This window comes from Chiloscyllium punctatum, chromosome 5 (assembly GCF_047496795.1).
Source record: "Chiloscyllium punctatum isolate Juve2018m chromosome 5, sChiPun1.3, whole genome shotgun sequence".
Lineage (NCBI taxonomy): Eukaryota > Metazoa > Chordata > Chondrichthyes > Orectolobiformes > Hemiscylliidae > Chiloscyllium > Chiloscyllium punctatum.
In genome coordinates this window covers 140,033,864-140,060,313 of record NC_092743.1, presented here as the reverse complement: position 1 = coordinate 140,060,313, position 26,450 = coordinate 140,033,864, and the positions used below count along the sequence as shown (strand labels likewise).

The 26,450-nt window shown below is 46.7% G+C and overlaps 1 protein-coding gene across 6 annotated transcripts in view; it reads left to right on the top strand.

The window, feature by feature from the left end:
* Positions 1 to 26,450, top strand: part of trim55a (tripartite motif containing 55a) — an 85,821-nt gene that overhangs the window by 32,396 nt on the left and 26,975 nt on the right. For all 6 annotated transcript variants that reach the window (XM_072571520.1, XM_072571517.1, XM_072571521.1 and 3 more), the window contains exons 3-8: positions 6,976 to 7,141; positions 10,909 to 11,004; positions 12,777 to 13,010; positions 19,473 to 19,495; positions 19,592 to 19,716; positions 25,580 to 25,794. In XM_072571520.1, the coding sequence (XP_072427621.1) occupies positions 6,976 to 7,141; positions 10,909 to 11,004; positions 12,777 to 13,010; positions 19,473 to 19,495; positions 19,592 to 19,716; positions 25,580 to 25,794 (859 nt within the window). The remainder of the gene's footprint in view (positions 1 to 6,975; positions 7,142 to 10,908; positions 11,005 to 12,776; positions 13,011 to 19,472; positions 19,496 to 19,591; positions 19,717 to 25,579; positions 25,795 to 26,450) is intronic.

Here is a 26,450-nt window from a genome sequence, read left to right as displayed (position 1 = left end):
CATGCTGAGGCCACGCCAGGCTGAAAGACAGCACCAGCTGCCAAAAGTCCACCACACTGCACCAGGAGACCATCACACCGGGCTAGCAGACCACCACGCTGGGCCAGATCACCACAATGGGCCAGGAGACCACTACACTGGGCTAGCAGACCACTGCACTGGGCCAGGAGACCACTGCACTGGGCCAGGACACCACCACACTGGGCCAGGACACCACCGCACTGGGCCAGGAGACCACCGCACTGGGCCAGGACACCACCGCACTGGGCCAGGACACCACCGCACTGGGCCAGGACACCACCGCACTGGGCCAGGAGACCACTGCACTGGGTCAGGAGACCACTGCACTGGGTCAGGAGACCACTGCACTGGGCCAGGAGACCACCACACCGGCCCAGGAAACCACTGCACCGGGCCAGGAGACCACCTCACCTGGCCAGGACACCACCGCACTGGGCCAGGAGACCACCTCACCTGGCCAGGAGACCACCGCACTGGGCCAGGACACCACCTCATCTGGCCAGGAGACCACCGCACTGGGCCAGGACACCACTGCACTGGGCCAGAAGACCACTGCACTGGGCCAGGAGACCACCGCACTGGGCCAGGAGACCACTGCACTGGGCCAGGACACCACTGCACTGGGCCAGGACACCACTGCACTGGGCCAGGAGACCACCGCACTGGGCCAGGACACCACTGCACTGGGCCAGGACACCACCGCACTGGGCCAGGACACCACCGCACTGGGCCAGGACACCACCGCACTGGGCCAGGAGACCACCACACTGGGCCAGGAGACCACCGCACTGGGCCAGGACACCACCACACTGGGCCAGGAGACCACTGCACTGGGCCAGGAGACCACCGCACTGGGCCAGGAGACCACCACATTGGGCCAGGAGACCACCACACTGGGCCAGGAGACCACTGCACTGGGCCAGGAGACCACCGCACTGGGCCAGGACACCACCGCACTGGGCCAGGAGACCACTGCACTGGGCCAGGAGACCACCACACTGGGCCAGGACACCACTGCACCGGGCCAGGTGACCACCACACTGGGCCAGGAGACCACCGCACTGGGCCAGGACACCACTGCACTGGGCCAGGAGACCACCGCACTGGGCCAGGACACCACCACACTGGGCCAGGAGACCACCGCACTGGGCCAGGAGACCACCACACTGGGCCAGGAGACCACTGCACTGGGCCAGGAGACCACCGCACTGGGCCAGGACACCACCGCACTGGGCCAGGAGACCACTGCACTGGGCCAGGAGACCACCACACTGGGCCAGGACACCACTGCACCGGGCCAGGTGACCACCACACTGGGCCAGGACACCACCGCACTGGGCCAGGACACCACCGCACTGGGCCAGGTGACCACCACACTGGGCCAGGACACCACCGCACTGGGCCAGGACACCACCACACTGGGCCAGGACACCACCGCACTGGGCCAGGACACCACCGCACTGGGCCAGGAGACCACCGCACTGGGCCAGGACACCACCGCACTGGGCCAGGACACCACCGCACTGGGCCAGGAGACCACTGCACTGGGTCAGGAGACCACTGCACTGGGTCAGGAGACCACTGCACTGGGCCAGGAGACCACCACACCGGCCCAGGAAACCACTGCACCGGGCCAGGAGACCACCTCACCTGGCCAGGACACCACCGCACTGGGCCAGGAGACCACCTCACCTGGCCAGGAGACCACCGCACTGGGCCAGGACACCACCTCACCTGGCCAGGAGACCACCGCACTGGGCCAGGACACCACTGCACTGGGCCAGAAGACCACTGCACTGGGCCAGGAGACCACCGCACTGGGCCAGGAGACCACTGCACTGGGCCAGGACACCACTGCACTGGGCCAGGACACCACTGCACTGGGCCAGGAGACCACCGCACTGGGCCAGGAGACCACTGCACTGGGCCAGGACACCACCGCACTGGGCCAGGACACCACCGCACTGGGCCAGGACACCACCGCACTGGGCCAGGAGACCACCACACTGGGCCAGGAGACCACTGCACTGGGCCAGGAGACCACCACACTGGGCCAGGAGACCACTGCACTGGGCCAGGAGACCACCGCACTGGGCCAGGAGACCACTGCACTGGGCCAGGACACCACCGCACTGGGCCAGGACACCACCGCACTGGGCCAGGACACCACCGCACTGGGCCAGGAGACCACCGCACTGGGCCAGGACACCACCGCACTGGGCCAGGACACCACCACACTGGGCCAGGAGACCACTGCACTGGGCCAGGAGACCACTGCACTGGGCCAGGAGACCACCACATTGGGCCAGGAGACCACCACACTGGGCCAGGAGACCACTGCACTGGGCCAGGAGACCACCGCACTGGGCCAGGACACCACCGCACTGGGCCAGGAGACCACTGCACTGGGCCAGGAGACCACCACACTGGGCCAGGACACCACTGCACCGGGCCAGGTGACCACCACACTGGGCCAGGAGACCACCGCACTGGGCCAGGACACCACTGCACTGGGCCAGGAGACCACCGCACTGGGCCAGGACACCACCACACTGGGCCAGGAGACCACCGCACTGGGCCAGGAGACTACCACACTGGGCCAGGAGACCACCACACTGGGCCAGGAGACCACTGCACTGGGCCAGGAGACCACCGCACTGGGCCAGGACACCACCGCACTGGGCCAGGAGACCACTGCACTGGGCCAGGTGACCACCACACTGGGCCAGGACACCACCGCACTGGGCCAGGACACCACCGCACTGGGCCAGGACACCACTGCACTGGGCCAGGACACCACCACACTGGGCCAGGACACCACCGCACTGGGCCAGGACACCACCGCACTGGGCCAGGACACCACCGCACTGGGCCAGGACACCACCGCACTGGGCCAGGACACCACCGCACTGGGCCAGGAGACCACTGCACTGGGTCAGGAGACCACTGCACTGGGCCAGGAGACCACCACACCGGCCCAGGAAACCACTGCACCGGGCCAGGAGACCACCTCACCTGGCCAGGACACCACCGCACTGGGCCAGGAGACCACCTCACCTGGCCAGGAGACCACCGCACTGGGCCAGGACACCACCTCACCTGGCCAGGAGACCACTGCACTGGGCCAGGACACCACTGCACTGGGCCAGAAGACCACTGCACTGGGCCAGGAGACCACCGCACTGGGCCAGGAGACCACTGCACTGGGCCAGGACACCACTGCACTGGGCCAGGACACCACTGCACTGGGCCAGGAGACCACCGCACTGGGCCAGGACACCACTGCACTGGGCCAGGACACCACCGCACTGGGCCAGGACACCACCGCACTGGGCCAGGAGACCACCACACTGGGCCAGGAGACCACTGCACTGGGCCAGGAGACCACCACACTGGGCCAGGAGACCACTGCACTGGGCCAGGTGACCACCGCACTGGGCCAGGAGACCACTGCACTGGGCCAGGACACCACCGCACTGGGCCAGGACACCACCGCACTGGGCCAGGACACCACCGCACTGGGCCAGGACACCACCGCACTGGGCCAGGACACCACCGCACTGGGCCAGGACACCACCACACTGGGCCAGGAGACCACTGCACTGGGCCAGGAGACCACCGCACTGGGCCAGGAGACCACCACATTGGGCCAGGAGACCACCACACTGGGCCAGGAGACCACTGCACTGGGCCAGGAGACCACCGCACTGGGCCAGGACACCACCGCACTGGGCCAGGACACCACTGCACTGGGCCAGGAGACCACCACACTGGGCCAGGACACCACTGCACCAGGCCAGGTGACCACCACACTGGGCCAGGAGACCACCGCACTGGGCCAGGACACCACTGCACTGGGCCAGGAGACCACCGCACTGGGCCAGGAGACCACCACACTGGGCCAGGAGACCACCGCACTGGGCCAGGAGACTACCACACTGGGCCAGGAGACCACCACACTGGGCCAGGAGACCACTGCACTGGGCCAGGAGACCACCGCACTGGGCCAGGACACCACCGCACTGGGCCAGGAGACCACTGCACTGGGCCAGGAGACCACCACACTGGGCCAGGACACCACTGCACCGGGCCAGGTGACCACCACACTGGGCCAGGACACCACCGCACTGGGCCAGGACACCACCGCACTGGGCCAGGTGACCACCACACTGGGCCAGGACACCACCGCACTGGGCCAGGACACCACCGCACTGGGCCAGGACACCACTGCACTGGGCCAGGTGACCACCACACTGGGCCAGGACACCACCGCACTGGGCCAGGACACCACCGCACTGGGCCAGGTGACCACCACACTGGGCCAGGACACCACTGCACTGGGCCAGGAGACCACCACACTGGGCCAGGACACCACCACACCAGGCCAGGTGACTACCACACTGCACCAGGAGATCACCGCACTGGGCAGTCAAGAGATTTCCAAGCCAAGATGCAAGATTGCCAGGCAGTGCTGGGAATCCAAGGCCGAGAAGAAAGAAGAAAAGAAACACAAAAGAGGGAAAAAAAATCAGAAAAAAGAAATGGATGGAGCGGACGGGCTCTGGCTGAAGTGTCCTGCTCTGCTGCCATCCTTGAAGCGAGTGGAAGTGATTGGAATAGGGAGCGATGAGAAACAAAACACAAGAGGAGAGAGGTCTTTGACATGACACTAGGGAGCTCTATTCAGTCACCCGCAATGTTGTGAAGAGAGGTTGGACTGACTGGGGCTGTTTTCGTACAAACGTTCCAGGGACCTATGATCTATCAACATGAGCAGAGGGGTTTGAGAGAGAACATGAGTGACATGTTCAAATTATGAGCAGTACTGTGACAGAATGGACAGGAAGAAAACACTCGCCATGTTGGAGGGAGCAATGGCAGAGATCGACGGTAAAGGGCGGAAGGTTGAGAGGAGATGTGAGGAAAATCCTTTTCACCCAGAATGCAGTGGGAATCCAGAATTCACTGCCTGTAATGGTAGAACTTTGGTAACATTTAAGAATTGTTCAGTGTTGAGATGGCAAGACATACAGGCTAAAGAGCAAGTGCTGGAAAATGGGTTCAAATAGTTCGATGATTATTTTTGAACGGTGTGGACTCAATGGGATGAAGGGTCATAGACCTCTCTGACTCGAATGTATAAATGTAAATAAAGAGTGTTATAGTACTGAAGGCAAGAGAGCAATACTCTGGGATAAGGGAGGTCAAATGGTAGGACCCTAAGGATCATTCATATACCGAGGGATCTTGGAGTGCAGGTGCATAGTTCCCTGAAGTGGTAACTTTGGAAATAAAGTTATACGTTATAGTGGGCATTGATCTAGTGAGCTCCCCTGTTCCAAGATTAATTTCAAGTGCTCATCCAGGTACTTTTTAACGTTTGTGTGAAGTTTCCCGTCTTCGCTACCTTCCAAGGCTGTACTCCAGAGCTCCAACCCCCTCTGGTGAAAACGGTTCCCCCCTAAACCTCCTGCTTTTCACTTTAAAATGATGCTCGCTTCCACCCTCACAGCTGGGGGATGGTGTGATAGTTGATGGGAGGAGTGCTGGCGATCAGGCCTTTGCTAAACCCCATGCTACTGGTCATTGTGATGGGAAACCTGCTGGACATTCTGCAGAGGCAATGGGGAAATGTGGGGAGCATGCTGTGGGCTACATGCGCAGCTTTCCATGGGCTATGGAGGAGTCTTCCCCCAATATGAGGTCTGCCGTACGGAACAAAACCAAACACAGGACCTCCTCCATGTATAGCCAGATACAGCAATCTGCATTTTCTTGCTCCCCAGCCATAGGTTCCAGTGGTTAGTCAAGAGGATTTGAGGCATCTCGAACCCTTGCAGAGCTCGACCTGGCGCAGGAAGACAGCACAATGCATTGGCACAGCCTGAGGAAGAGTATGTGCTAACTGTCCTTTCAGCACCCCTTCCCCCCACCCCACAGGGTAGCGATGGCTCCTTTTCCCTTCCACTGTAGACCTGTCAAGCTCCAGTAGGTGAGAGAGGGGAATCACGGAGCCAGTGCAGGAGACAGTGAGCTGGAGCTCTCGAGATGATTATCCAGCACCTACCACAGGCATCAAAGGCATTGGAGTGTGACACTGAACAGACGGGCACTACCTCAGCTGCTGGTGACAGGATTACACTGAGACACAGTAGACCAAAGAGGAAACTTCCAAGAGGAAACAAAGAGCACAAGTTCGTGCAGCTGATTTTTCCTTATGGCTTTCCCTTGTAAATATATGTCCAATGTAATTGTATCTCTGCAATTGTTTGTGGTCATTGAGATTTATTGATTGCATTATGAGGATTCTGTGCAGTTTGGGTCTCCTAGTCTGAAGAAGGACATTCTTGTTATTAAGCAAGTCCAGTGAAGGGTCACCAGACTGATTCCCGGGATGGCAGGATTGATATATGAGGAAAGACTGGATCGACTGGGCTTGTACTCACTGGAATTTAGAAGAATGAGAGGGAGAATCTCATGGAAACATATAAAATCCTGATGGGATTCAACAGGTTCTGAATGTTTCCCGATGTTGGGGAAGTCCAAAACTCGGGATCACAGTCTAAGAATAAGGGGTAAGGCATACAGGACTGAGATGAGGAAGAATTTCTTCCCTCAGAGAGTTGTGAACCTGTGGAATTCTCTCCCACAGGAAGCTGTTGGGGCCAGTCCATTACATAGATTCAGGAGGGAGCTTGACATGGCCCTTGCAGCTAATAGGATCAAGGGGGTTGGAGAGAGAGAGAGGGAATGGGACACTGAGATTGCATGATCAGCCATGATCATATTGAATGATGGTGCAGACTCGAAGGGCTGAATGGCCTACTCCTGCTCCTATTTTCTATTACCTAAGGATGCATATACAGTCTTTGGGACAGGGACTGAACAGTCACATTCGTGTTGTATTTAGCATAAAACATCCAAGAACTGAAATTCAATCTGTGTTGTTTGCAGACCAGAAAAGAAGAGGGAGCAACCCATGTGTGAGGAACACGATGATGAACGCATCAACATTTACTGCCTGACATGTGAAGTGCCGACATGCTCCATGTGTAAAGTATTTGGAGCTCACAAAGACTGTGAAGTAGCTCCACTCAACAATATTTATAAAAGGCAAAAGGTAGGTCTTAGTTTCTTTTTGCCACAGTTTCATCTTGTTTGGAGAAAAGTTCCGTCTGTCGTTCTCATTTAAGGGATAGAAGAATAATCCATTCCCGGGCCTATTCTCCTGTCACCCAATGGAGCAACCTAGACTTACTTTCATCAGTTTTCAATTTAAGACATGTCCTTCATAAGACAACAATCCTATCACACTTTTGTTGGTTATTTTTAAAGGGAACAAGCAACATGAATAAGAATGTTAGAAACGCTTCAATTTGGGCTGCAGCTTTTCACTGAAATATCCAGAAATACCTGGTTAGAACTTTGTTAAACCATCGCAGCACTGATTTCAGCCTAGATATGGTTTGGGATTTCCAGTTTCCACTGCCATGGTACCGTTAATGACTTACTGGCCAACTATCATATACTAGAGGCAGCAAGCAACATCCAAAAACCTTTAGTGGAATCAATGTTATGAATCAGAACTGAAATCCTTTGCCAATATATCAGTTGAGTTCAGAGAGACTAAATACCGGTTAAAAATTCCACAGATCAATATTTATCTCTTCAGGGGATTGGTTATCATCTTAAAACTTTTTAGTTTTAAGTCTGAGATTAATAAAGTCTTGTTAAGCAAAGATATTAAAGGATATAGGCCAAAAGCAGCTATATGGAGTTAGGCCACAGAGCAGCCATAATCCCATTTAATGGTGGAACAGGAACAAAGGCTAAATGGCCGACACCTGTTCCAATATTCTTCAATATGGTAATACATTGTTCCCTGTTATCTACATCAATTACAATACAATTAGCGACTTTTGAGAAGATTTGTAGCTCAAGTTGAGGTTCTGGTGGTAGGTTTGCTTGCTGAGCTGGAAGATTCATTTTCAGACATTTCGTCATCATATTGGGTAACATCTTCAATGAGCCTCCAGATGAAGCACTGGTGGTGTAGCCCACTTTCTATTTATCTGTTTGGGTTTCCTTGGGTTGGTGATGTCATTTCATCTGGTGAGATCATTTTATTTTCTTTTTCTCAGGGAGTGGTTAATGAGATCCAAGTCAATGTGTTTTTTGATAGAGTTCTGGTTGGAATGCCATGCTTTTAGGAATAGTCGTTTGAGTCTCTGTTTGGCTTGACTGAGGATGGATGTATTGTCCCAGTCGAGGGTGTCCTTCCTCATCTGTATGTAAGGGTACTAGCAAGGGTGGGTCTTTTTCTTTTGTGGCTAATTGATGTTCACGTATCCTGGTGGCTAGTTTTCTGCCTGTTTGTCCAATGTAGTGTTTGTTACAGTTCTTGCAAGGTATTTTGTAAATGACATTAGTTTTGCTTGTTGTCTGTATGGGGTCTTTCAAGTTCATTAGCTGCTGTTTTAGTGTGTTGGTGGGTTTGTGGGCTACCATGGTGCCAAGGGGTCTGAGTAGTCTGGCAGTCATTTCCGAGATGTCTTTGATATAAGGGAGAGCGGCTAGGTTTTCTGGACGTGTTTTGTCTGCTTGTTTGGGTTTGTTTCTACAGGAAAACAATACATACGGACCAAATACTGAACTACAGAAGCAATCGTCCCAACACCCACAAACAAAGCTGCATCAGAACATTATATCACAAGCCACCACACACTGCAGCCCAGAGGAACTGTGAAGAGCAGAGGAAAATCACCTATTCAAAAAGACTGGGTACCCCAATGAGCACAGTCCGCCGATTTCTCAGCAACAAACCCCAAACAAGCAGACAAAACACATCCGGAACACACCCTAGCCACGCTTCCCTACATCAAATGAACCTGAAAGACCCAATACAGACAACAAGCAAAACTAATGCCATTTACAAAATACTGTGTCAGAACTGTAACAAACACTACAGAAAACTAGCCACCAGGAACATCAATTAGCTACAAATAAAAACCCACTCACACTAGTATCCTTACATATGGATGAGGAAGGACACCACTTCGACTGGTACAATACATCCATCCTCAGACAAGCCAAACAGAGACATGCACAAGAATTCCTAGAAGCTTGGCATTCCAACCAGAACTCTATCAACGAACACATTGACTTAGATCTCATTTACCACCCCCTGAGAAAAAGAACAGGAAATGACACCATCATAGGGAATGACATCACCAGAGGAAATAATATCACCAACTCAAGGAAACCCAAGCATATAAATAGAAAGCGGGCTACACCACCGATACTTCATCCAGAGGCTCACTGAAGATGGTACCTAGTATGGTGACGAAACATCTGAAAACGAACCTTCCAGCTCCGCGAGCAAACCAACATCCTGTAATACAATTATTGCTTTATGTTACTTCCTAAAAATAAATAATTACTTTTGCTGCCATAATACACAAAATATAAATTACAAATGCATGAATAATTTTCTCAAAACTATCAGTGTTCACTGTTGTTACAATTGTGAAATTGACAGCAACTTTCGGTGTCCATTTGTGTAATTAAATATAGATCCAAAGTTCCTCAGGATAGGTGAGGTTCTCAGAGATAGAAATCTTGAAAATCTTGACAAATTTCCATTTTGCATGTTAATAATTTCATTTTAAAAATCTTGTAAAAGCTATATCTTGTTGAAGAAACTATAAAGAGGGCTACAACAATGTACTGAGTTACAATTATTGACCAATTCATTGGCCCTAAAAAATCTAGCTACATACCTGTGAGATGTTAATTTTTTTCAGATTTTAAAAATGTTTAAAGCTTATTTCATTTATTTTTAGAGTTTCTCTAAGACATTTCATCTTCTACCTTAATCCCATTTTACTATCATAAGCTTGATGCTCCTTTAAAATGTTAATAAGTGAAAGACAATTAAGTCCTTTTTACTTCTGGTGTGCTGTTCATAAAAATTCTTCATACAAATATCTGCTTTAGATTGCTTAATGTCAGTATCCGATACCAGACACCAGAATGTAATTAATATCAGGAAAGTGAAATCTATGCCATAGCCTTTGCTAGACCGTTATGTACAACTTCCTTTGAGCTTTGTAGGGTTCAATTGGCAGTTAAGAAAGTAATGTTAGCATTCATTTCAAGAGGGTTAGAAGACAAGAGCAAAGATGCATCACTGAGGCTGTATAAGGCTCTGAGCAAGCCACATTTGGAATATTGTGAGCAGTTTTGGGCCCCGTATCTAACAAAGGATGTGTTGGCATCGGAGAGGGTCCAGAGAAGGTTTTCAAGAATTATCCCAGGAATGAAGGGCTTGTCATGTGAGGAGCAGATGAGGACTCTGCATCTGCATTGTTTCATATAACTTAAATATCTTCTGTTTAACATCATGTAGTTTTTAGTCAGGAACTCTCAAATTTAATATCACTGTGGATACATGTTAATTGGCAGTCTGTAGTTATTTATCTATCTGTTTCAAATCATTACATGTACAAATGACTTGAATGAAACTGTGAATCAAAAACAGAAATTGCTGGAAAAACTAAGCAGGTTGGGTAGCACCTGTGGAGAGTTTACCATTTCAGGTCCAGTGACCCTTCTTAAGATTTCCAGCGTTTGCAGTTCTTTTACTGTTTTTAAGTTAAAACAGTGTGTCATTTTAATCCTGGCTTTGCTGTTACGCAGTAAGAGAGAAACCTTATTTGCGATCCTGATATCTGATTCTGTGAATCAGGCCATTTCTGCCAATTCTAGCTGGGCCCTGAAATCTTGTTCCTTACAATATCATTCAAAATAGCATTAAAATCGGACACTGATGGATCCTCTCATTCTCATTTAACTAATTTAAAGTTATGTGTTTTGTTTTGTGCGCAGTCCGAGTTCGGTGATGGAATTGCAATGCTAGTAGCAAGCAATGACCGTGTTCAAACAATAATCACTCAGATGGAAGAGACATGCAAAAGTATTGAGGTATTTCCAATATTTGTGAATGCAAACAATTAGCATGCAAGTATTCCAGGTATAATATGATGTGACATTATTCCATTTTTAACAAACATATTTGTATCTTAGGAGCTGTACTTTTATATCTTATTCTGTTCTCTTAGGCCACAGTTCAGTTGTCCATCAGGAACTGCTTACTAAACCTCCAAAAATGCTGCTCTGAACTATTGGGACATCCAAAAGTTCTGCAAATATGGAAAGTTCATAAATAGCTTTCCAATCGTTATGAAGGCAGAAAAACAACATCATTGCTCAGTATCAGCGTGGAGGCAGATACGAGAGGGGTGTTAAAGAGACTTTTAGATAAGCTCATGAATATGCACGGAATGGAGGGACACAGACCTAGAGCAGGCAGAGATGGATAGAGCTCTTAAAGATCGTGGAATCAAGGGTTATGGGGATAAGGCAGGAACAGGATAATGATTTTGGATGATCAACCATGATCATAATGAATGGTGGTGCTGGCTCGAAGGGCCGAATGGCCTACTCCTGCACTATGTCTATTGTCTATTGTCAGAAGGGATTAGTTTCATTGGTGTCATGCTCATCACAACATTGAGGGCCAAAAGGCCCGTTCCTGTGTTATACTGTTCTACGTTCTATGTCCTACGTTTTATCTCCCTACAACATCAGAAGCCACATGATGCCAGTTTATAGTCCAACAGGTTTATCTAAAATCACAAGCTTTTGGAGCACTACTCCTTCATCAGGTGAAGTCCCTACAACATGAGATTAAAACTCAGTTTGTGGCCAGTCAAACCTGCACCCATCACATCACAGCATGCCTGAGGACGCAGATTTCAAATAAACCTGTTGGGTTATAAGCTGGCATTGTGTGACCTCTGATGTTGTAGGGAGATAAAACATAGAACATAGGACATAGAACGGTACAGCACAGGAACGGGCCCTTCGGCCCTCAATGAGATGCCAAGAAAAGTAACTCTTTATCCCTTTCTTTATCATGGTGACCGATGTAGTGCATTGATACACAGCAGAAACAAAGATTCAGTGCTTGAAGTCATCCCTTACGAATTTTTTTGTTAATCCATCATGGGACGTGGGTGTCATTAGCTGGACCAATATTTATTGCTCCATCTCCATTGTTCTTGTGAAGGTGGGGGAGAGCTGCCTTCTTAAACCGCTGCAGTCCATGTGCTGTAGGTTGACCCACAATGCCCTTAGGGAGGGAATTCCAGGATTTTGACCCAGTGACACTGAAGGAATGGCAATATATTTGCAAGCCAGGATGATGAGTTGTTTGGAGGGGAAGTTGTAGTAGTGATGTTCTCATGCATCTGCTGCGTTTGTCCTTCTAGATGGAAGTGATTGTGGGTTTAGAAGGTGCTGTCTGAGGATCTTTAGTGAATTTCTGCAGTGCATCTTGTAAATAATACACACTGCTGCAACTGAGCATCGGTGGTGGATGGAGTGGATGCTTATGGATGTAGTGCCAATCAAATGCTTTGTCCTGGATGGCGTCAAGCTTCTTGAGTGTTGGTGGATCAAGTATTAGCTAGCACTCTCTTAAGTTTTTGTTTGAATGAAATTTGTTTGCCCACTTAATATTTTCGTTAGAAAAAATTCTAATATTCCTGTTAACATTGCAGATGAAGGGTTAATATTCACGGGACACGGTGCTAAAAGCCAGAAATACTTTGTAGACGCTTTGTTTGTTTGTGGATGAAGGTGGATGGGATTTGAAAACTTCAACCAAAGTAATGAACGCTTCAATGTTGTAGGAGAACAGTCGCAGGCAGAAGGAACACGTGTGTGAGAAGTTTGATGGTCTATACACACTGTTGGAGGAAAAGAAAAAGGAAATGATGCAATATATCACAATGGAGCAAGAGGAAAAGATGCACCATATTCGTTCATTGATTCAGAAATACGCTGAACATCTTGAGGAGGTATCCAAGGTCATTCAGTCAGGATTGCAGTGTATGGAGGAGCCTGAAATAGCAGTTTTCTTACAGGTACTGAGTTAAACAATGTGACTTCAACAAAAGTGCATGAGGATTTGCGCATATCACCGCATTGATACCACCCCCTACTTTATCTTGGCAAAAAGTAAGAGGTACTGACCCCCCATTTATTACTTGTCATAATAGTTAAACCTGTGGTACAATATTTTGTCACAATATTTTTGGGATTGCTACCAAAAACAGTAATATGGGTATTTTAATGTTTATCTTCTTGACCCAGTGATGACTTTGGATCTCCACAATGTTGTAAATAAAGTAAAAAGGAAGGTTCTGGTTTAAACCATTAAGAAAGAGCAGCTCTGAGGAGATATTATTCATGCATAGTCAAGCGAGAGTTTATATGTAACTGAACATAAATGGAGATGATAACAGTTTGGTTTCTGTGGGATTGGATTCATTTAATAATAGAATGGCTGCAATACAGAAGTCATTCAGTCCATTTTTCCATATCACCTGTCTGCAAGTGCAACTCAACCACTGCTCGATTTGTGCCCTTTCCCCGTGGCCGTGGAAAGTTTCCTCTTCAGAGATTGCTCCAATTTTGGTTAGCACTGCCACCTCACAGTGCCAGGGTCCCACATTCAACTTCAGCCTCAGGTAACTGTCTGTGTGGAGTTTGCACATTCTCCCTGTGTCTGCGTGGGTTTTCTCCAACGACCCAAAGATGTGCAAGTTAGGTGAATTGGCCATGCTAAATTGCCCGTAGTGTACAGGAATGTGTAGGTTAGGTGCATTAGTCAGGGGAAAACGTAGAGTAATAGGGGAATGGAGCAGGTGGGTTGCTCTTCGGAGGGTCAGTGTGGACTTGCTGTGCCGAAAGGCTGATTTCCACACTGTGGGGATTCTAATTCTAATTCCTTTTGAAATCCATAATCGAATTTGTCTCAATTAAATTTTTAGGCAACATATTCCAAGTCCTGGCTACTTACTCATGTTTCTCTTCTTGTCACTGTCATTTCAATCACATGAAATGGTCATCCTCTGGTTTTCAAACCCAATAGGAACAGATTCTCTCTGTCCAGACCAATGGTGATGTTGAACATCACTATGGCATTTTCTCAAAACCTCCAGTCTATGGCCTTTTAGAATCAATCCCTATCCTTCTCACAGATTATTTGCAAAATTTAATCTTGTGCCCTGTACAATCAAATCCACATCTTTAATATATGTCATGAAAAGCAGTGGACCCAATACCAACCCATGGAAATCGCACTATGCCCCTACTTCAAGTCTAAGAAATACCATTAACTATTTTTGTTCTTTCATGTCATTCTGATAGCCTTGTATCTATGACATCTCTTGTCCTTTCATTTAGCAGGTTTCAAATCTCATGTCACCATTCTTATGTAGCTTTCGATCAAGTGTCCATTGGAGGTCCCTTTATAGCAAATCAACCTCATTAAACTCACCAGTACTCCCTCCTCAATCACTTTAGTTAAACATGTTTTGCCTTTAGTAAATCTGCCTTCCCTTAATTAATTTACAATTACCTAAGTTGCAGTTTTTTCTTGATTATCAATTGTAAAACCTTCCCCACCACTGAGTTTACACAGATTGGAATTGTTTTGATGGATTTACTTTTGAAAAAGTTTCAAATAACGGTAACATCTGTAATTATCTACTCCTCCACATCAATCCCGTATCTAAGGCCAAGTAGAAGATTATAACAAGTACCTCTGCAATTTCTTCCCTTACTTCGCAGAGTTTAATTGCGTGCATTTCATCCAGTGCTGGTAACTTATCAATTTTGAGCTTACTTAAATTTTTTTGTTGAGAAGTTTTTAGCCTATTCAATTTCTTAACTATCTCTATTAGACATTAACAATATCTTCATTCTTGATAAAGAGAAATGCAAATATTTAACAACTGAGCCATGGATTTGTCTCCATGATCAATGAGGGAACTGTTTAAGTGGCCACGCTCCTTGCACCTTGTTACTAACATTTTACTGTTTATCTGTTTATCAAAACTTTGGGATTTCCTTTTGTGTTACCTGCCAGTCTCTTCTCATGCTTTCCTTTTGCCTTTCTTGTTTTTTTACACTTCCCTTCTGGACTTTTTATAGTCAGCGTGATTTTCAATTCGATTGTCATCTGCTCCTGTTTTCTGCTGTTTTCTGCTTCATCTTACTGTCTATATCAATCACACTTTATCTCCTTTTTAAAGGCAACCCATTGTTTTGTTACAGTTCTATTTACCAATCTTTGCACCCAATTTAAATGGGTCACATCCATTCTTACGCCACTAAAATCAGCACTATTCCAGTTAAATACTTTTACTACCTATTGCTTTTTCTCTTTTCCCATAGACAAGCTAAAATCATGACACGTTAATCACTATTCTGCAAATATCCCACCATTAACACTTCAATTAATTCACCTCATTCTTTCCATTTGAGTAAGAGACACTCAGATAAAAAGGTCATTGGGTCATAGAGTCATATAGATGTACAAGCACAGAAACAGACCCTTCAGTCTAACTCGTTCATGCTGACCAGATATCCCAACCTAATCTAATCCCATTTGTCAGCACCCAGCCCATATTCCTCCAAATCCTTCTTATTCATGTTCCTATCTAGATGCCTTTTAAATGTTGCGATTGTACCAGCTTCTACCACTTCCTCTGGCAGCTCATCTCATGCATACACATACCACCCTCTGCATGAAAAAGTTGCCCCTTAGGTCTCTTTTATAATATTCCCCTCTCACCCTAAACCTATGCCGTCCAGTTCTGGACTCCCCAACCCCAGGGAAAAGACTTTGTCTATTTATCCTATCAATGCCCCTCATGGTTTTGCAAACCTCTATAAGGTCACCTCTCAGATTCTGATGCTCCAGGGAAAACAGCCCCAGCCTGTTCAGCCTCTCCTTATAGCCTGAACCCTCCAACCCTCCAATCCTTGTAAGTCTTTGCTGAACCCTTTCACAACATCCTTCTGATAGAAAGGAGACCAGAATTGCGTGCAATATTCCAAAAGTGGCCTCACCAATGTCCTATCAGCCACAACGTGACCTCCTAACTCCTGTACTCAATACTCTGACCAATAAAGGAAAGCATACCAAACATTGCCTTCAATATCCTATCTATCTGTGACTCTACTTTCAAGGAGCTATGAACCTGCACTCCAAGGTCTCTCTGTTCAGCAACACTCCCTCGGACCTCACCATTAAGTGTATAAGTCCTGCTAAGATTTGCTTTCCCAAAATGCAGCACCTCGCATTTATCTGAATTAAACTCCATCTGCCAGTTCTCAGCCCATTGGCCCATCTGATCAAGATCCCATTGTAATCTGAGGTAACCTTCTTCACTGTCCACTACACCTCCAATTTTGGTGTCATTTGCAAACTTACTAACTGTACCTCTTATGTTCATATCCAAAGGTCACCTGAACAGACTTCAATAACTCTTTGTAATCTCCATCTTGTAAACTATTACTGTCCCATAATTTTTAAAGAACACTCTGATCACTAGTGTATTGTTTTTGAATTTTTCTGTGATTTAAATCTGTTCCACTAGATCTTTGTGACTGTTTGTTGGCTATAATACAGGGTAAATCTAGAATACATTACAATTATAAATTGCAATTATAAATATGAGCTATAAGCCTAATTTAGGTCGTGTTGCATTCCCTCTTATTCTGACCCATCTAACACCCATCCCGATACTTGCTCATGAGTGCTGTTTGTCTCTCTCAAACCTTCATGCACCCAGCTACCACTGCATCCTGGTTTCCAAGGTCTGCCAAGTTAGCTTCAACGTACCCCAGCAGGAGGAGTAAGTCACCTTGTGAAGACATTGCTCTTGGCTCTGTTGAGGTGCGAGTGCGTATACAGGGCTCACTTCCCCAAAAACAGGTGTGCCCCGTATCCTGGCAATCTCAAGCACCATTCCACCGTCTCTGCATCCATCTGCTCTACCCTCCAGTCTCTATACTCAACAGCCCAAGAATTTAATGAGTTTTTAACCAGTAAAACAGAGAAAAGAAACAAACTTTAAGAGTAATTTTATCATTTTAAGGGCCATGTGTCATCTCCATCATACCGGAGGAGCCTTCAATCAATTGGACTGCAGTATTAATTAACTCTGTTCCTGTCAATTAATCACATTCCAAAACGTCAACCATTATGGTTAATGAGACCAGCGTCAACAATTATCTCTGTTAGCTCATTCTGCAAAGAGATGGTTACAGTAGTTACATTTTACAAAAACAGAGGACAGTATTTTCCCAGACCCTGAATGACACAGGCTCTTAGGAAGATTGGGTGAGACGCCCAGTCAGGATATCCTCGACATTGGGACAAAAAAGGTTGCATTTTCCAAACCGGATATTGATCGTTGAGACTTGCAGGACTGTGTGGATATCCAGCTCACCCTGAGAGAGCTCCCGGGGGGTACAGGACTGTGTGGATATCCAGCTCACCCTGAGGGAGCTCCCGGGGGGGGTGGGGGTGGGTACAGGACTGTGTAGTTATCCAGCTCACTCTGAGAGAGCTCCCGGGGTGGGGGGGTACAGGACTGTGTAGTTATCCAGCTCACTCTGAGAGAGCTCCCGGGGTGGGGGTGTACAGGACTGTGTGGATATCCAGCTCACCCTGAGGGAGCTCCCGGGGGGGGGGGGGGGGTACAGGATTGTGTGGTTATCCAGCTCACCCTGAGGGCCCTGCAGCTGCCCCTCCAAAGGCAGTCACCAACCTGTCCAAGGAGACAGCCCGATGGTCACATGCCAGAGGGAGCCAGGTTCCCACAACCTCGCTCCAGTCCCTGCAACCGACAGGTTCCGTCGTGGCCCTGACAAACCCGCCTGCTGCTCTGGGATCTTCCTGTGCATGGCGATGGGGTCCAGAATCGCAACAGCACGGAACCCTCTCCTGCCTGAGGTTAATCAGGTACCCCGTCTCCATCAACCCTCCGAGTGCCAGCGACCTGGGGCATCTCTTCCTCAACCAGCTGCAGAGACGTGTCAGTAAGGTCCACCCCCCTAACTGTACCCAACAAGGTGTCGGTGTCTGAGATGGGGGCAGGAGCTGGTCTTGCTGCTGCTTCCTTTGAAGGTCCCATGCTCCCTCCCTCCGTGGTAGAGGAGGGGATGTTTATTGAGGCAGGCCTATTCCCTGTAGACACCATGAACATCCTACTTGTACCTGCAGGCGACAGAGAAGGTGTTATTAGCAAAGGACTGATATCAGATTGATTCTGGGCTAGCCGGGAGAGTAGCAGAACAAGGCACAATGCTTCTTTATTGCTTGCTGGGACTTGGAGGTTTTAGTGTCTCTCAATGAACTGTCCCGGGCTTTGCTGGCAAGGTCAAACTTCGTCCCCTGGTCAAGAGTGAGGAGCTGAATGTCAGACTGTCCCTTTGTCCCTGTTACATTATGCCCCAGTCTTCTGGAATGAGTCAAAGGGAAAGTTTGGCTGAGGTGAAACCAGCCGGCACAGTCTTTGGTACTGGCACAAGTGAGGGAAAGGTGCTGAGGCGTCTTGAGTGAGTGACTAGGCAATGCCGAGGACAGGTAGGGTTCAGCAAGGTAAAGGGGAGGGGTTATTTAAAGGGGGGAGAACGAGTGAGGGAAGCTGCTGCATGCAATAGTGAGAGTGGTAGAGCATGGGGCTCAGTGGAAGGTAGGTGTTGTAGCAGAGAAAGAGTGAGTGTGACATAACAGAGAGAAGGTAGTGATACCTACCACAGTGGAGTGGAGCAGGTGATTGACCTTCTTTGGCACCCATGGGCATTTCACCAAACTGGACTGACCCAGATGACCACCTCAGACTGGACTTGCAGGGTCTGGTGGGTTGCCTCCTTCTCTGCCAGTCATAGAGTCATAGAGATGTACAGCACAGAAACAGATCCTTCGGTCCAACTCATCCATGCTGACCAGATATCCCAACCTAATCTGGTCCCATTTGTCAGCACTTGGCCCATATCGCTCTCTAATCTCGTCCTATTCATGCCCACATCCCTCTCACCCTAAACCTATGCCCTGGACCTTATCTATTTACCCTAACCATGTCCCTCATGATTTTATAAACCTCTATATGTCTACTCCTCAGCTTGGAGTCTAGAAGATGAGGGCATCCATCTGTGTGTCATCCATCCCTAACCCTCTGGTCCCTGTCCACAACATGTGGTGCCAACCTCCCCTTATGTGCCGTGCCCATGTTTAATATCTCCCACCCTGCAGAGCAGCTCTGGAGTGTCCGCACTTGACAGAGTGCACTCCACTTTTTTTAAAGATGGTTTAAGGATATTGGATTCAGTTCATTTCCTCTTGCGTTGTTTTAACTGAGCTTTATACAACCACAAAGGAGGGAGGAAGTAACATTTGATAAATGTTAGTCAGTCATCCTGTAGTATTCCACAGTGGCATTGCAAAATCAAACTTCAAAATTATGAACTTAATCTTTGTTTTGAAGAGTACTTTGAGTATTTAATAAAGTTGCATTTTCTTTTTACAGAATACAAAACCACTGATTAAAAAGTAAGTACCCCATCTACACAAACTTGATAGTTAACAATGTTCTTCTGAAAATATGGGCTGTTGTCTCACAACCAATTCTCAATGAATTTTTTCTAGGATTTCCGAAATATCTGAAACATCACAGATGGAAAAAATAGAACGTGACTTTGAGAATATGGATCACTTCTCAGTCGAATTTAAGGAAGAAGAAAATCTCCTCAGGGAGATTGACTTCCAAAAATGTGAGGACATGTTCCAGAACAAAGTTAGATTCTTTACATTTCATCATAAACAACAGGTGAAAGTTTGGGCAGTGTAAGCGTATTTTATGGCTCAGTAAGATATTGGTAACAGGGAGTGCTGTTAATCAATACCATTCTAATCTAGGACCTGATAGGAAGTAAAACTAGAAAAAAGCTTTTTGATCAGATCGCAACAAGCTCATCCGTATCTCACTCCCCAACTAACCACTGCCTGGATAGGATTTCACTACGACAGCGGTAACCTGGCAGAGAAAATCCTCAACCTGATATTGAATTCTCACCCACCTCCTTCTTCCAGTTCATTCCATTGGAATGATACCAGGTGAATTCTGTAAAGTGTGTGTAATTTGCTCCAACAGATTATTGATCAGGAAAATTAAGATATTCCCTTCTTTTAAATGTTCGCTGACTTGGTGGGGGGGGTCAGTTTTGCTCAGTTGGATGAAAGGCTCTTTGCAGCAGTGTGGGTTCAATTCCTGCAGTGGCTGGAGGAGGAGGAGTTTCCTTCCCAGCCCTTGCCTGAGATCTGGTGACCTTCAGGTTAAGTTCCGAGCTGTTGTCTCTGTCCTAATGGGAAGGCAGTGCCACGGTCTGGGAAAACTATGGTACATTTACCATGATTGACTTGTACATTTTATGTTTCTGTCACCGATTTTCAATACAGGGGGAATGCATTGACATGTTCAGCCTCACGGTGAACCAAGTATAAGGGGAAAGTGAATTGGCAACAGTTCTACAATCTTCCAAACCTGGTCCTCCAACATTCATTCTCTTCATGGCCAGTTCTCTGTTTGGAGTAATTGAAGTGCAAGATTCATATTGTGTGCGTTTTATAGAGTCATACAGCACAGAAGCAGGCCCTTCAGCCCCCATTGTCCATGCTGACCAAGTTTCCTAAACTGAACAAGTCCCATGGATCAAAACCCTTCCTATCCATGTCCCTGTTGAAATGCCTTTTAAATGTTGGTATTGTACCAGCCTTGACCACTTCCTCTGGCATCACATTCCATACACACACCATCCTCTGCATGAAAAGGTTGTCCTTCAGGTCCCTTTTAAATATTTCCCCACACAACTTAATTCTATGGCTTGTGGTTTTGTACTCCCTATACTGAGGAAAAGACCTTGGCTATTCACCCTATCCATGGCCCTCATGATTTTATAAGCCTCTGGAAGGTTACCCCTCAGTGTCCTGCACTTCAGGGAAAGAAATCCCAGCCTAACCAGTCTCTCCTTATAACTGAAACCTTCCAGTCTGTATGAATATTTTTTGCACTTTTTCCAGTTTAATAACATCCTTCCTATAACAGAGAGACCAGAATAGTATGCAGTACTCCAAATGTAGCCTTACTGATGTCTAATGGGACATGACCTCCCAACTCCTGTACTCAATGCTCTGACCAATGAAGTTCCAAATGCCTTCTTCACCACCCTGTCTAACTGTGCCACCACATTCAAGAACTAATGTACCTGCATCCCTAGATCTCTCTGATCGATAACACTACCATCAATTGTAAGTCCTGACTTGGTTTTTCTTGCCAAAATGCAACACCTCACATTTATCTGAATTAAACTCCATCTGACATTCCTCAGCCCACTGCTTCAGTTGATCAAGATCCCATTGTAATCTTAGATAACCTTCTTTACCGTCCACTATACCACCAAATTTGGTGTCATCCACAAACTTACTAACTATGCCTCCTCTATTCTCATCCAAATCAATAAATAATAAATGATGAATAACAGTGGACCCAGCACTGATCCTTGTGTCACAGGCCTGAACAACAACCCTCCACCACCACCACCCTCTGCCTCCTACTGTCAAGCCAATTTTGTATCCAGTTGACTAGCTCTCCTTGCTAACCTTGCTAAGCAGTCTATCATGTGAAACTTTGTCGCAGGCCTAGAAAATGCCCGTGTCTTCATCAACCTCTAAGTTACCCCTTCCAAAAACTCACTCAAATTTGTGAACCATGATTTCCAATGCACAAAGCCATGCTGACCAGCCTGAACCGGTACTTGTCTTTCCAAATATATGAGTGTCCCTTCCAACAACTTACCCACCATTGACATTAAGCTCACTGGACTCGAGTTCCCTGATTTCTTTCTTCTTTTTATGGCAAAGGTCTTTTCATTGTTTTATTTTTGGTTATGATGAATTTGTAGAAGGTATCAATGTTAGCGAAAGAGTGTAGGTAATAACACTAATTGTTTAAATTTACACACAATATGGATGAATATAACTTTCATGTTTGATTAGAGTGGTGCTGGAAAAGCACCACTGATGAAGGGCTTTTGACCGGACTGTCGATTTTCCTGCTCCTCGGATGCTGCCTGACCTGCTGTGCTTTCCCAGCACCAATCTGATCTAAACTCTGGTTTCCAACATCTGCAGTCCTCACTTTCACCTATAACTTTCATGTTAGTCCAATGAGACGTTTTAATTCCATCCCATTACAGGGCATTGATGAGGAATACTGAGCGCAGTTTGGTCTTCTTATCTGACTGTAGTGAGAGTGTGGCAAAGTTTTACCAAATTGATTCTTGGGATGGCAGATCTAACATATGAGGAAAGATTGAGTTGGTTAGGATTGTATTCTCTGGAGTTTAGAAGAATAAGGAGGGATCTTGTCGAAATTTATAAACTTTTAACAGGACTAGACAGGTTAGATACAGGAAGGGTGTTCCTGATGGTGGGGGAGCCCTGAACCAGGGGTCATAGTTCAAGCATAAGAGATAAACCTTTTGGGACTGAGAAAAATTTTGTTCACCTGAAGATGGTGAGCTTCTGGAATCCAGCAGCACAGGAGGTGGCTGAGGTCAAAACGTTATGTTTGCAATATGGAGGTCATTTTGGTCTTGTGGCTAAAGGGATCAAGGGATATTGGGGGGATGGATGGGATTAGAGTACCGAGCTAAATGATAAGTCATGATCAAAATGAATGGGAGGGCAGGCTCAGGGGGCCGAATGGACTTCTCCTGCTCCTATTTTCTATGTTGCTCTTTAATTCTCCATTTCCCAGACATTTCATTTTTGTAGACTTTCAAGGTGGAGTTGCAAATTTAGTGCAAAATTAATGCTAGGTTTTGTTGTCCTCTGGAAATAACTCAGAAAAAAGCAATTGCTAAAATCATTTCATCGTAGGCTCCTATAGCTTTAAGGTCTTGTCAGATAGTGCTGACTTGAAGCCCAGGTCATAGTGTTGACTGGACAATGGATGAAAAAAATATTATATTACTTATATCGCAATTAGTGAAGTTGGAATAAAGTTAGGTGGCGTTGTAGATAGTGTAAATGACGGTGTAAATTTGCAATATTGAATAACTAGGTGAATGGGAAAAACTGTGTCAGATAGAGGTCAATGTAAGCAAGTTATCCATTTTGGACTGAGAAAGGATAGATCAGGGTGCTTTCTAGATGGCATAAAGTTAAATACAGGGATGTCCAAAATGACTTGGGGTTCAGGTGTATAGATCCTTAAAATGCCACAAACAGGTACAGAAAATAACCAAGAAGACTAATAGAAGACTGGCCTTTATACCTAGTAGACTGCCGTATAAGGACTGGAGTTATGTTGCAATTGTTCAATCCCATGGTTCAATCCCACTCAGAGTACAGTGAGCAAATCTAGACACCACACCTTAGGGAAGATACATTGGCCTTGGAGGTTCATAAGAATGATACCTGGATTTCAGGGATTAAGTTTTAAGGAGACGTTGTATAAATTAGCTCTGCTTTCTGCAGAATTTAGAAGTTTAAGGGATCCTCAAGATATTAACTGGGAGAGACAGAATAGATAAGGATAAAATATTTCCACTGGTTAGGTAAAAACAATGACTGCAGATGCTGGAAAGCAAATACTGGATTAGTGGTGCTGGAAGAGCACAGCAGTTCAGGCAGCATCCAACGAGCAGCGAAATTGACATTTCGGGCAAAACCAAAACGTCGATTTCGCTGCTCGTTGGATGCTGCCTGAACTGCTGTGCTCTTCCAGCACCACTAATCCAGTATTTCCACTGGTTGGTGATTCTAAGTCTAAAGCGGTATGAGGACCGGACCATCAGGAGATTTGTCAGGAAGCACTTTTACACACAACAATACAAGACAGTACCATGGGCCTGATCTCTCAATTCTTCTTACTGTCAGCAGATATGGATCTTATTGGGGTTTGAACACTCCGGAACTTGGCAGAATTCCCAGGACATGAGATATTTCCCAAAACATCTCCATTTGTTACATGGAATAAACCCTAAGAAGTGGGGAAATGCAGGGGATAGAACCAAATAGATCTAGATTTGAATTGATGGCATTCCAGAATTGTTCTGATTAAATGCCCTCGCTGTCATTTAGAATGTTGGACCCAAAGTCTTGAAGGTTAGGCTCCTTGAAAGTGGAGTCACAGGTAGATAGGATAGTGAAGAAGGCGTTTGGTATGCTTTCCTTTATTGGTCAGAGTATTGAGTACAGGAGTTGGGAGGTCATGTTGTGGCTGTACAGGACATTGGTTAGGCCGCTGTTGGAATATTGCGTGCAATTCTGGTCTCCTTCCTATCGGAAAGATGCTGTGAAAATTGAAAGGGTTCAGAAAAGATTTACAAGGATGTTGCCAGGGTTGGAGGATCTGAGCTACAGGGAGCGCCTGAACAGGCTGGGGCTGTTTTCCCTGGAGCGTCGGAGGCTGAGGGGTGACCTTATAGAGGTTTACAAAATTATGAAGGGCATGGATAGGATAAATAGACAAAGTCTTTTCCCTGGGGTCAGGGAGTCCAGAACTAGAGGGCATAGGTTTAGGGTGAGAGGGGAAAGATATAAAATAGATCTAAGGGGCAACTTTTTCATGCAGAGGGTGGTATGTGTATGGAATTAGCTGCCAGAGGATGTGGTGGAGGCTGGTACAATTGCAACATTTAAGAGGCATTTGGATGGGTATATGAATAGGAAGGGTTTGGAGGAATATGGGCCGGGTGCTGGCAGGTGGGACCAGATTGGGTTGGGATATCTGGTTGGCATGGACCGAAGGGTCTGTTTCCATGCTGTACATCTCTATGACTCTAAAGGGCTGAATGGCCTATTCCTGTTAATCCCTCTTTTTTAATGTGGGAAACAAAATGATAAATCCCTTGTAAGAAACATGCCTATGATCCTTGCTGAGCAGAGCATACTTTTGGAGGCTGAGGGGTGCCTTTGTAGTGGTTTATAAAGTTATGAGGGACATGGATAGAACAAATATCAAGGTCTTTTCCCTGGGGTGGGGGGATTCCAAAACTAGAGGGTCAGAGATTTAAGGTGAGAGGGGAAAGATTTAAAAGGGACCTAAGGGGCAACTTTTTCATGCAGAGGATGGTACATGTGGCAAACTACCAGACAAAGTGGTGGAGGCTGTTACAATTACAACATTTAAAAGGCATCTGGATTGGTACATGGATAAGGAGGGTTTAGAGGGAGAGATATGGGCCAAATGCTGGCAAATGGAACTAGATTAATTTAGGACATCTGGTTGGCATGGATGAGTTGGGCCGAAGGGTCTGTTTCTGTGCTGTACAGCTCTATAACAATCTACCAATGATTTTTGCTGAGCACAGCATACTGTGATGATTTCTCTGTTGCAATCTGATTTTATTTGACATTGGGTGCTATGTTAGTGTCACCTGCTCCTGGCATGTGAATCTGGTGACAACACAATTCTAGGATGTGGCCAGTGCCAGGAAGACTCAGCACTTTTGCCCTGGTTTTGCTGCCAGCTGATTAATATTCATGTATCAGAAGATGACAGCACTTGTGCAGGATTAACATAGACCAAAATATCTCCAGCATGAGAACGCGTACTCTTTAAACCCACAGTTGAAGAGGAGACAACTGAACTGGAAGAAGGGGAAGAAGTGGAAGAAGAACAAACTGAGGAGATTCATGCTGAAGTGGAGCAGTCCCAGCAGGAAGGTGCTTCTACTGGAGCCATTTCACCAGCTATCCATCCAACAGAGCCAACACCCATAAACACAACTGCTTTGGCATCAGAAGAGGGAAGCGTCTGTTTGCAAACAGCTATTGGACAGCAGGTACCACCATTCTTCAAGTATTAATGTTAATAACAAGTGACACGCATCATAAATCAGAAACTAGTGCATTTTTATTTTTCTTAAAGCTGAGTTGATTGCTTTCTTTAACTGACAAATATTTGATAGCTTTTGGTGAAATCGATTGTCTTTCTTGCCGAGATTCTGCAAAAGTAAAAGGATAAGCTGTGACCAAGGACAACATTCAGCCTTGCATTCCAAGCCAAGTTAAGCTCTAATCCTTGCAATATTGTCCTAGGCACTTCAGAGCAATAATAAGCTCCTAAAGATGGATGATGTCTGTATTTCAATTAACTGCAGTTCAATAGAATTGGTATGCAAGTAATTGTTTAATTTGGTTAAACAAATATGAAAATGAGATTTAGTCTCACTTTCACAAAATAATAGTAAATAATTCAGAATTAGGGACTATTAGTACTAGCTACAATTTTCATCACTTTTGTTTTACCACAGTAGGAAACCTCACAATCACAGTGATTCAGTCACTTAATGACCATCCAAACTAGAAGGATCCTCGGGCACTCCTATATCCTGTATCTCTGTGCAGTTAGCTGATCTCAAATGGGATAGCCATCAGAGAATCAGTGTCACTCAGTTAGATGGTGGAAACAGCGATAGTCTGCCTTCCTAATGGCAGT